The sequence below is a fragment of the Coregonus clupeaformis genome, chromosome 27 (assembly GCF_020615455.1).
Source record: "Coregonus clupeaformis isolate EN_2021a chromosome 27, ASM2061545v1, whole genome shotgun sequence".
Lineage (NCBI taxonomy): Eukaryota > Metazoa > Chordata > Actinopteri > Salmoniformes > Salmonidae > Coregonus > Coregonus clupeaformis.
The window spans coordinates 20,378,925-20,391,938 of NC_059218.1; the positions used below are offsets into that span (position 1 = coordinate 20,378,925).

Here is a 13,014-nt window from a genome sequence, read left to right on the forward strand (position 1 = left end):
AGCATGGAGGAGGAGGTGTTATGGTGTGGCTGTGCTTTGCTGGTGACACTGTCAGTGATTTATTTAGAATTCAAGGCACACTTTGCAGCGATACGCTATCCCATGTGGTTTGGGTTTAGAGGGACTATCATTTGTTTTTCAACAGGACAATATACCCAACACACCTCCAGGCTGTGTAAGGGCTATTTTACCAAGAAGGAGAGTGGAGTGCTGCATCATATGACCTGGCCTCCACAATCCTCTAACCACAATCCAATTGAGATGGTTTGGGATGAGTCGGACGGCAGAGTGAAGGAAAAGTAGCCAACAAGTGCTCAGCATATGTGGGAACTCCTTCAAGACTGTTGGAAAAGCATTCCAGGTGAAGCTGGTTGAGAGAATGCCAAGAGTGTGCAAAGCTGTCATCAAGGCAAAGGGTGGCTATTTGAAGAATCTCAAATATGAAATATATTTTGATTTGATTAACACTTTTTTGGTTACTACATGATTCCATATGTGTTATTTCATAGTTTTGATGTCTTCACTATTATTCTCCAATGTAGAAAATAGTAAAAATAAAGAAAAACCCTTGAATGAGTAGGTGTGTCCAAACTTTTGACTGGTACTGTATATCTGTAAAGGAGGTCTTAGTGATGTAACGCACATTTTATTCCAGGATGACGTCAATGGCCATTGAGTGTCATTTGTGGTCATGACGACAACCACCACCTTTTGTTTGTGGGGATTCAACCACACTCCGACGTGGATTTTTGTATGAAAGAGACCAAATTTGGAGCCGAGTATCCGCTCAAATGGAACTACTGGGAGCCCCAACAATTTGTGTCCCAAATGACACCCTATCCCCTATTTTGTGCTCCACTTTCGACCAAGGCCCATCAACCGTATTACACTATATAGGGAATAGGGTGCCATTTGGGATGCAAACAATATATCACTTTTCCTTACACAGAACAAAAACAGACTTTTGACTTTACAGATGCATGTGTGTGGATTAAGGTTTACTCTAACCATAGATGTTGCTTTCAAGAGTAAATTACAAGACTGCGTGCTTCGTAGCTTCTCAATGAGCCAGGATCCAGGTAGATTTTTCATTTAGTTCAGTACTTGTTTCACTGCTTTGTAGTAAGGTTTGGAGACTGATAAAATCCTCTCCTTTCAGGGGAGAGTGGTGACCAACCACAGGCTTTATGCCAGGCCCAGTATACTGACCTGGTCTCACACAAGGACACTGGACGTAAGGTTAAAAAAAATCAAGTGTTATTTTTGACTTATTTACCAAACTATTAGCGTTAGGCCTATGTTACTTATTTACTTAATCCTCATCATTCCTGGAGGAACATGGGGCCTGTACTACAATTGGCGGAACATAGGCCTATATTACAATTGCTTGACCAAATCAATTTATGCAACCTTATTTCGCACCCAAATGACTGTGACCAAAAAAGATATGTTTGATATTTATATTAACTCCAGTGCTTGACTTGGACTGAAATAAGTGCCGGTACTCATTTTGGGTGCCGGTACTGTTTATATTTAGGTGCAGGAGCTCCACAATACTTTAGAGCTAATATTCTAGAAGAGGTGCAGGAGCTCAAGCAGTAGAACATTTTAGGTGCCGGTACTCCCATCCGGTGAGCTTCTGCCAAAGTCAAGCGCTTATTTACCTCTGATCATATTTGAAACCTTGCAAACTGCTACTCCTATAAGTACTGTGGTGATGGTTTTACTAATACATCAGTAATAATATCTGTATTGCAGCTTCTGCTCCCTACACTGATCAGCAGGGTGCGCTCTCTCACACGATCCCAGATGTCCTCCCTGACCCACTCATTCTCCCTGCCCAGTCTGGGTCACTCCAAGCCCCTCACCTCAAAGAAGAAGCACCCCATCAGATGTGAGCCTTCAATTTGACCAATGTCCAAACGGCTGAATTTTGAAGTGGCTTCCTCTCCTCTGTCCTCTCCTTCATCTGCAATGATCTGAAAACAGTATAGTTTCCACTCTTTCACATCAGTGCAGGTGAAGGGAAGGAGATGAAGAAAAGAAGCCACTTTAGACTGAGCGATGCACACATTGTCTCCAGTCCATCATGTTTTTCAGTTTTCTCAGTGGTCCTCCAGAGTGCCAACATGTTTTCAGCCCAGTCTGAGCATTCCAGTCACTCCCAGAGGAACTCTGCTAAGAAGAGAGCACTGGAACAGCCGGACAGGCCTACACGCCATGAGGAAGACCACTACTCACACTTTATATCATAAGAGTACTCTGAGGTAAAAGGGGTAAAATCTTGGAGGTCATATGTAGCCATGGGAATAGGGTTCTTTTGATAATGATTCTCACACCCAATGAGCCATACAGCTACGGAAACTATGTGGGCCAGTTTCCCGGACACAGATTAAGCCTATTTATGGACTGGAAATCTATTTCAATGGAGAATTTCCTTTGAGCCTGCTTGTTAGTCCAGGACTAGGCTTAGAGCCAATTTATGCTTGATCCGAAAATGTGGTCGGAGGCGCCTTATGGATGGTGTGACGCAATTGCGGAGTATGAATGCCCTGACTTCTGCAGAAGCCGTATCACCGTAAATGCTGCACGGCCAATGCAGACATCAGATTGACTATGCAGCGCCTTTAAATCAGCGCCTTTAAATCTGCGTCCGAGAAACCAGCCCTGTATGTACGGTATGGCTGGCTGCAATAAAGCTATCCCCTTTTGCTACCAGCAGATGCGAGAAGGCCTGAAGCCATTCAGCTGCATCAGCCCTGACAGTGGAACTCTAGATGTGGAGTGCTCCAACTGACACACATTTGATAAGGAAGTCACCAATACGCACTGATGCTGTGCTCACTTTCTGGTACTTACACTGTCAAAGCATGAAAATATGCAAATGTTATCAATGTTATTTTCTAAGAAAATAAACAGGTTGGCTTATATTGTGGTAGCACTTTACTTAATACCATGACTTTACTTAATACCATGGTAATAGTGGAAATTCAAACTAGCTGCTTAGACCTGCATAAAACCTTTCTATGGCATTATAATCATGGACTTTCCATTGCGTTTCTTATCTTGCCAACAAATATGCATCAGGAACACCCCCCTCCCCCTTCTGATTAGGCTAAATCCTCTTATATCTTGTTTCCAGGGCACATCATTTACAGCGGTTACCTTGCTACAGTGATGAAAACATTGGCGATGGTAAAACATGAATTAAAGCCTACGTCCATTTTTGTGTGACTGATAGTGGTTAAACCAGAGACAATGTAATAAACCGGTTTTGGTCAAACATTGGAGGCTACAGCAGGATACACCTTGATTTCACCTACCTGCCTGCGCTCTGTCTGTGAATTTGGCAAAGTCCAAGCCTGTTTTCTAACCGCGTAATGACGCAGACACCAAGATTTGAAGTAGCCTACCTCCTCTGTTCACCCGTGCCTCTCCATCTGATTTCTCCTCTCTGTTGCAGAATTCCACACCTCCCCTTGCTTCAACTTGCGCACGGCGATCTTTAGCAGTGCCACGGATTAATGAGCGGCTCATAGACGGTGAACCGGACTGCCCACAAGCGCAGGACTTATTTGTCACGGAAAACGAGTAGGGGGAATGATGACCAAGCCTATGTCCCGGTGTCTGGCTCACCGTTCCTAAAGAAGTCCTCTCAAGGATGCTGCCTTCGAATCGGATCGAACGACAACCCCGGGCCTCGCTCCTGCCAGGGGTTCTCCTGTGTGTCATTCTCGCCACTGTCAGTGCAAGCATGCCAGGTAAGCATATCGTTTTATTACAGCACAAGTGAAACTTTTTAAAAAGAAAAAAAATACAGATATATAGTTTTGTTCTGTCTCGTATAAAGTTATGATGATTATGCCTTATTATAATGTCTTCAGATTCTCAAAACAGCCTGCATTCAATGTAAAAACAACAGCAAACATAACATATACAATAACATTATTTGGCCGATCATTTTGGGTTGAAAATTGTCTAAAGCGCACTTAAATTGAGATGTCTATTGCATATGTTAGATCAATTGTTTTTATGTAACGCTCACTTTGCTTACTGCTTAGTGCGTGACGGTGAAATTTAGCTTCACTAGGTGTTGTGATAAGTAACAGCGCAAACCAAGAAAAGGGATCCAGGAAATGGCCTTCTCAATATAGTGTATACACTAGCAAATGGACGTAGTACAATATTGTTTGACATGTGTTGTCATTCATATAACAATCTATACTTTTAAGTAAATCATTATGCGCAGTTTTAGCCTATACTGCATATTGTTATTGGAAAAACACTTCACATTGGGTAAATCTAATCAAACACACTGAGTGATTTTAATTCAAATGTTATTTCCATGAAAATATCGAACATGTAGGCCTCATTTAAATCACCCATATATAAGAATCAGACGAGGTTGAAAAGGATGAATTAGAGAATTAAAGATGCATTCTCATATAATTTCAGCCAGTAGTTTTGAAAGTGGTGCTCATGAGCCAAAAGTGGTCCCCGTTTTTTGTGTGCCACCTCATCCAATTGTGTACTATGTCACCCATTTCATGTGATATGTTACAAATTTAGTAATTTGTATATTATACACATTTTGCAATTCGTGTGATATGTAAGATCCCAAAGTGCATCTTGAATAGTAGTGTCTGTGAGGCTATCCCCCCGCTGTGTGATGATATCTGGTGCCAAAGATGAGATGTACTGACTGACTGGTGATTAGAGATAATCTCTCCTGAGCTCTCCATACTGAGGCCCTATGAGAATCACAACAGCTGGACACTCTTACACACATAATCTCTTCATCTCGCTGGACACACACACACACACAGACATTATCATTATCTCACTGACCACTCACACCACTCAATCAATCAAATGTATTTTATAAAGCCCATTTTACAACAGCAGCTGTCACAAAGTCACCCAGCCTAAAAACCCAAAGAGCAAGCAATGCAGATGTAGAACCATAGTGGCTAGGAAAAACTCCCTCCAAAGACAGGAACCTAGGAAGAAACCTAGAGAGGAACCAGGCTCCGAGGTTTGGACAGTCCTCCTCTGGCTGTGCCATTTAGGCCAGATCGTTCTTCAAGACGTTTAAACATTCATAGATGACCATCAGGTTCAGATAATAACAACAGTGGTTATAGAGGGTGCAACAGTATAACACCTCAGGAGTAAATGTCAGTTGGATTTTCATAGCCAAGCATTCAGAGGTTCAGAGAGAGAGAGCGACTCGGGAGCATTAAGGCGTCCGCATGCTTCCCAGCCGAAACATTTCGGAAGAGTTCATGTATATATTATGACGACATTTTGTGATGTTTTTGTTCATTTTGGACTTCGGTGAGGGTTTTTTACGGCTGTTCGGGCACACAACATTTTTTGGGGGGCAAGCCGAAGTTCGGAGCTGAAGTCTACGCCCCTTCGTCTGTGATTGGTCAACAGTAGGGATTCTTCAATAAAGTCTCCGTTGTCATTCAACGAGAGACGACTCATTTTCATGCACATTTTTTCATTGAAATACTGCACCAAACATCTTAGTTAGATGTAAAATTGCGCGACTAAGATCTCCTCGGCAAAAACGTCAAAATTAATGACCGATTTCTTGAGTTATCGTAGATTAATTCAGACTTTTGAGGAAGTGTATACTGGCTACGGCATCTCAAAATGGACAAACTACTATTGCCGCTTTTTCAAGCGAAGGTCTTTTAAGGGAGTATGTGAGCACGCTCGTTTGGTTCGGCTAGCCGAGTTCGGCTAGGCGCCAGCCGAACTGAAGCATGCTGACGCCTTAAGAGGGAGCATGTCGAAAACAGAAGGGCTGGGACAAAGTAGCACGTCCGAGTCTCAGTTCCAGTTCTGCTTTTTTTGCCTGCGGCTATGGAACTACCTTGGCCTGGACCTGCTGTTTCAGACAGGAAACGTCAAGCTAGGTAGTCCTGATGCATGGTCCTTAGGGCTCAGGTCCTCTGGGAGGAAGAGAGAGAGAGACAGAGAGACAGAGAGACACTCGGGAGCATGTCTAAGATCACACAGGGCACCAGATAGGACAAGAGAGTTTGATATCACACAGTACACCAGATAGGACAGACTGACCCTAGCCCCTCAGCACATAGGCTATTGCTGCTTAGATACTGGGGACAGAGAATGGGGGGCAACCAGGCAGGAAATAACCCCACCCACTTCGCCAAAGCACAGCCCCCACACCACCAAAGAGAAATCAACAGACCACTAACTTACTACCCTGAGACAAGGCCGAGTATAGCCCACGAAGATCTCCCCCACCTCACGAGCCCAAGGGGGCGCAAAACCGGACAGGAATATCATGTCAGTGACTCAACCCACCAATGTTATTATAGTAAACTAAAACAGAAACTAAAACTAAAGCTAATCCTGAAAAACAATTTAGTAAACTGAATTAAAATAATTACAAACCTGTTTGAAAAGCAGCACCCCGGATACTGGCCGTGTTCCTTTGCTAATATGGTTAATTGCGCATTCGCAGTTGCCCCTTCCCTCGTGTGCTTGCCTGTTCTGGGACAACTTCAGAGATTCCTGTTTTTCTACAGTCAAAAGACTACAATAGCCACAAGGCTGTTGACAACCAAAGCAGCCATGATTGCAGTTGTTTAACATAGCAGTCAACCTATTTCCTGTAGTCTCAAAATGATTAAAGTTTTGTTTCTTGTAATAAAGTGTGTTTTGTTCAAACGGAGCACACTTTGTTAATAACATGTATTAAATCATATGAAATAATGTCATTCAAATAAGTTGACTCACCCACATAAGTATAGCCTACCTGATGCACATGTATCAACTTTGAAACATGGTTTTCTTTGTTTGGGCTAATGGGTAGGCTAATTGTTCTACCTGAGCACATGGTAAAATCCTGCAATTCACACCTCCCATGTAGATGGTGATAATTAGGAGAACTCTCGGTGCTTGGCCGAGAAACAACTGTGCTGATTGTGTTCTATCTAATCGTAGCAGTAGAACCTCCAGACAGTGAGACAGACCTGCCCATTAAGCAGCGCCTCGCACTTGTTTACATAAGACAACACTTCTCCCAATATTATGTTGAAAGTACACTTGGCCCCTAACCCCTTTATGATAGTGATCACTTGAGTCTGCCACTGTTATGGACAAAATGAGAATTGAGATGATGTACACTAGCATCCCAACTGCCACTTGTCAATATTCTAAAATTCTAAATCCATTCGCGAGTTTCTTGTGTCCCCCTGCGACCTATTTTATAACATGATTCCCTATGAAACACTGCCAGTCAGATGCACACTCTGGTAATAGATAGTGAGAAAGTTGTAAAAAATGAAACAGCACTGAAGCACACACGTCGCCACTCACCAGTGACTTTATAAGCTGATTTAGCTAACGTGGCCTGCCTGCTCAATGTGCCTGCTAGCTACTACTAGCTATCTTCATTGAAAAAACACAGAGATGGAACTTAGTTAGCTAGTGATTTTGGGCACTGAAAAACAGCAGTCCTGAGCGCAGCCAGCAGCAACTTACTTTTTTACTTAGGAAATACTGCACCAAACACCTTAGCTATATTATATATATTATTTTTCAGAATCACACACAGAAGAAGTTAGAAGGATCATTTGCAGCCTGCAGTACCCCGGTCGGCCTTCAACTTGAGATACTCAATGAGAGGGGGCAGCACTGAGCTAGCCTGCAACGTCACTTCCTAGAGCAGCTCAAACTGCACATGCAATGTTTCCAAAAACTCCTCCAAGAAGCAAGATGGTGATACGCTAAAATGACACTTCCCGATCTTCAAATGCGCCACGGAGACTTCACATAGGAAACAATGGAGTTACGTCATCGATTACTTTGTCCATTGTTTTTACAAGCCAGTGACTCAGACCCCGTCATAGGGTCAGAGGCAGAGAATCCCAGTGACGAGTGGATAGCCAGGCAGGCAGAGACAGCAAGGGTTGGCACAGTAGAGGTCCTAAAACGGAACCTTGAGGAACACCGGAAATTACCTTCGAATTGTGGAAAAAAACATCCACAGAAACAAAGTGATACCTTTCCGACAGATAAGATCTAAACCAGGCAAGAACTGCCACTGCTAACTGCGTAGACCAGTTAGCAGTGGCATACATTAGCAGCAGCATACATTCCCTCTTTAAATCTCATTCACACATGCTGTTCCACTTGACACGCTCTACTCCAACATGTAAAAATTCCAACTGTAAGTCGCTCTGGATAAGAGCGTCTGCTAAATGACTTAAATGTAAAATGAGTGTACAAAACATTAGGAACACCTGCTTTTTCCACGACCTAGACTGACCACGTGAATCCAGGTGAAACCTATGATTCCTTATTGGTGTCACCCGTTAAATCCACTTCAAACAATGTAGATGATGGGGAAGAGACAGGTTAAAGAAGGATTTTTAAGCCTCGAGACAATTGAGACATGGATTGTGCAGGGCCAGCTTAATGCAGGGGCTTAACGGGGCTGAAGCCCCTGGACCCAGGCCCGTGGGGGGCCCAAGAGGCAGCAAAAAAAAAGTAAAGAAACAACAACATATATTTGTTATTTTCTTACTGCAACTGCCAACCACAGGATGATCGACGTTTACGACAGCGTGTTCCAGGTCCCGCCAATATCAAGCAACTTTGCACAGCCATTGAAGAGCAGTGGGACAACATTCCACATGACACAATCAACAGCCTGACCAACTATGCAAAGGAGATGTGTCGCGCTGCATGAGGCAAATGGTGGTCACACCAGATACTGTATTTCTGTCTGTAATAAAGCCCTTTTGTGGGGAAAAACTCATTCTGATTGGCTGGGCCTGGCTCCCCAGTGGGTGGAGCCCTCCCAGGCCTACCCATGGCTGCACCCCTGCCCAGTCATGTGAAATCCATAGATTAGGGCCTAATGAATTTATTTCAGTTGACTGATATCCTTCTATGAACTGTAACTTAGTAAAATCTTTGAAATTGTTGCATGTTGGGTTAATATTTTTGTTCAGTATTTACAGTCAGGTCCATAAGTATTTGGACAGTGACACAATTTGCATCATTTTCGCTCTGTAGGCCACCACAATGGATTTGAAAGGAAACAATCAAGATGTCCTTTAATTGTAGACTCATCTTTAATTTAAGGGTTTTGTCAAAATTATTTTATGAATCGTGTAAGAATTACAACCATTTTTATATATAGCCCCCCAATTTTAGGGGCTCAAAAGTAATTGGACAATCTAACATAATCATAAATTAAATTGTGAGTTTTAATACTTGGTTGCTGTCACGCCCTGGCTCTGGGGACGCTGTTATGTTGAGCCAGGGTGTGTAGATCAATGTGTTTTGGTTCTATGGGTGCTATTTCTATGTTGGCCAGAGTGGCTCCCAATCAGAGGCAACGAGTGTCAGGTGTTGCTGGCTGTCTCTGATTGGGAGCCATATTTATACAGTCTGTTTTTCATTCGTGTTTGTGGGATTTTGTTTCTAGTCGGTTGTGTTAGACCGTGTACTGTCACGTTTTCGTTTTGTTGTTTTTTGATCGTGTCTCTAATAAAGAGTATGTTTGCCTGCAACGCTGCGCCTTGGTCCTCATCTCTGTTCGACGATCGTGACAGAAAATCCCACCACAACTGGACCAAGCAGCGAGTCGAGGAGCCATCGCCAGGGAAATCCCTAGCAGATCTCCGTGGCAGCCTCGACTGGGTCAAGCCGAGTGAAGAGCAGAGAGAGTGGACTTGGGAACAATGGAGGAAGAGCTTCGACTGGGTCAAGCCAATTGAGGAGCTGAATAGCGGGAGTTGGAGGCAGAAGAGCGAGAGTTGGGCGAGAACTATAGAGGCCTGGCCCACGGGGAGGAGAGACCCCCAGAAAAATTTTTTTGGGGGGCTCACGACGTCGGGGCAGCAGGAGGCCGCGATAGAGCGGTCCAGCGGGTTGGCAGAGGAGGCCGCCAGGTTACGGGGGCCACTGGTCGAAAAGGGGATGGAAGGTGTAGAGGCACGGCGAGAGGTACTGGGGTGTGTTACCAGTCCGGTCCGGCCCGTTCCAGATCCCGGTGTAGGACCAGTGGTGTGTGTCCCCAGTACGGTCCGGGTCTGTTCCTGCTCCCCGCACCAAGTCAGTGGTGCGCCCGTCAGCCCGGCTCGGCCCGTTCCTGCTCCCCGCACCAAGTCAGTGGTGCGCTTCGTCAGCCCGGCTCGGCCCGTTCCTGCTCCCCGCACCTAGTCAGTGGTGCGCTTCGTCAGCCCGGCTCGGCCCGTTCCTGCTCCCCGCACCAAGTCAGTGGTGCGCTTCGTCAGCCCGGCTCGGCCCGTTCCTGCTCCCCGCACTGCGCTTCGTCAGCCCGGCTCGGCCCGTTCCTGCTCCCCGCACCAAGTCAGTGGTGCGCTTCGTCAGCCCGGCTCGGCCCGTTCCTGCTCCCCGCACCAAGTCAGAGAGAGAGAGAGAGAGAGAGAGAGAGAGAGAGAGAGAGAGAGAGAGAGAGAGAGAGAGAGAGAGAGAGAGAGAGAGAGAGAGAGGTTATCCAGACTGTTTTGATAGTCTTACTTTGACCACCAGACGACAGAAGGCAAATAATTTCTCCAAAATATAAGTATTAATATTATACTGGTCTGTGAGAGACGGAATTCTTACTGGTTGGTAGGTGATCAAATACTTATGTCAAGCAATAAAATGCTAATTAATTACTTAAAAATCATACAATGTGATTTTCTGGATTTTTGTTTTAGATTCCGTCTCTCACAGTTGAAGTGTACCTATGATAAAAATTACAGACCTCTACATGCTTTGTAAGTAGGAAAACCTGCAAAATCGGCAGTGTATCAAATACTTGTTCTCCCCACTGTATATATATATTGGGACAGGCACGGGCCGTGCCGGACTGGACACACGCACCACTGACTTGGTGCGAGGGACAGGAACAGACCGTACCGGGCTGGCGACGCGCACCACTGGCTTGGTGCGAGGGGCAGGAATAGGCCGGACCGGGCTGGCGACGCGCACCACTGGCTTGGTGCGAGGCACAGGAACAGGCCGGACCGGGCTGGCGACGCGCACCACTGGCTTGGTGCAAGGGGCAGGAACAGGCCGGGCCGGGCTGGCGACGCGCACCACTGGTTTGGTGCGAGGGGCAGGAACAGGCCGGACCGGGATGGCGACGCCGCACCACTGGCTTGCTGCGAGGGACAGGAACAGGCCGGACCGGGACTGGCGACGCGCACCACTGGCTTGGTGCGAGGGGCAGGAACAGGCCGGGCCGGGCTGGCGACGCGAATCACTGGCTTGGTGCGAGGGACAGGAACAGGCCGGACCGGGCTGGCGACGCGCACCACTGGCTTGGTGCGAGGGACAGGAACAGGCCGGACCGGGCTTGCGACGCCGCACCACTGGCTTGGTGCAAGGGACAGGAACAGGCCGGACCGGGCTGGCGACGCCGCACCACTGGCTTGGTGCGAGGGGCAGGAACAGGCCGGACCGGGCTGGCGACGCGCACCACTGGTTTGGTGCGAGGGGCAGGAACAGGCCGGACCGGGCTGGCGACGCGCACCACTGGCTTGGTGCGAGGGGCAGGAACAGGCTGGACCGGGCTGGCGACGCGCACCACTGGCTTGATGCAAGGAGCAGGAACGGGCCGGACCGTACTGGGAACATGCACCACTGTGTTAGTGCGGGAAGCAGGAACGGGTCGGGCCGTACTGGGAACACGCACCACTGGCTTAGTGCGGGTAGCAGGAACGGGCCGGACCGGACTGGCGACACGCACCACTTGCTTGGTGCGAGGAGCGGGACTGGGTTCCTTTATTAACCCCCGCTCCTTCTGCTGCCTAATCAGCTCCTCTCGCCGTGCCTCTACACCTTCCTTCTCCCTTTTAGCCTCCTGTAGCTCCTCCCTCTGACCGAATAACTCCTGCTCCCTCTGAACCAATAGCCCCCGTAACATGGTGGCCTCCTCTCCTAACCTGCAGATCCGCCCTGTCGCTGCCTCCTGCTGCCTCGTCGTCCACACCGTGTGCCCCCCAAAAAATGTCCTTGGGGTTGCCTCTCGGGTCTCCGTCGTCGGCATTCCTCTTCCCGTGAGGACTCCTCCGGGAGCCCCCACGAGTTAGGGAACAGATACTCGTCGTCGTCGTCATCCTCCGACTCCTCAGTGTAATACTGTTCCCACTCCTCTTCCCAAGGTCATAGGGACCCAATCCGAAACCCAACCGGGTGCAGTGGTCGGGGCTCTTCTCTATCGCTCCCCGACCACCCCTTTAGCCCCCCAAATTTTTTTTCTTGGGGCTGCTTCTCGGGCCTCCTCCTCGGCCGGCTTCCGTGTTGCCGTCGTTCCTTTCCTGCCTAGGTATTTACCTTCGCCCATGGCCCTTTCCCCGCGAATATCTCTTCCCATGACCACAATTTACCCACCTGTGAAATGGCTATTTGCTCTTCCTGGGCATGCTGCTTGGTCCTCGTTTGGTGGGATCTTCTGTCACAATCGTTTATAGACGGGACGGAGCGTGATATGCATACATGTTTATTTATATGAATAAACAACCGACAAAACAACAAATGAAACGAAACATGAAGTCCAAGGTAGACAAACAACATACCTCACACGGAACATACACACCCTGACTCAACAAATAAACGTCCCCTGAGTCAGGGCGTGACAGACAACTGATGCTTAAAGTTAGTGAGGGAGATAAGAGTCTCCAGCTTCAGAGATTTTTGCAATTCGTTCCAGTCATTGGCAGTAGAGAACTGGAAGGAATGGCGGCCAAAGGAGGTGTTGGCTTTGGGGATGACCAGTGAGATATACCTGCTGGAGTGCATACTACGGGTGGATGTTGCTATGGTGACCAATAAACTAAGATAAGGCGGGGATTTGCCTAGCAGTGATTTATAGTTGGCCTGGAGCCAGTGGGTTTGGTGACGAATATGTAGTGAGGACCAGCCAACAAGAGCGTACAGGTCACAGTGGTGGGTAGTATATGGGTCTTTGGTTACAAAACGGATGGCACTGTGATAGACTACATCCAATTTGCT

The 13,014-nt window shown here is 47.0% G+C and overlaps 1 protein-coding gene across 1 annotated transcript in view; it reads left to right on the forward strand.

Moving 5' to 3' along the window:
- Window positions 1–3,316: 3,316 nt before the first annotated feature.
- The window catches only part of LOC121541145 (neural proliferation differentiation and control protein 1), a 40,211-nt gene continuing 30,513 nt past the window's right edge, over window positions 3,317–13,014 (forward strand). The window contains exon 1 of the mRNA XM_041850121.2: window positions 3,317–3,761. Coding sequence (XP_041706055.1) covers window positions 3,662–3,761 — 100 coding nt within the window. The 5' untranslated portion in view covers window positions 3,317–3,661. The remainder of the gene's footprint in view (window positions 3,762–13,014) is intronic.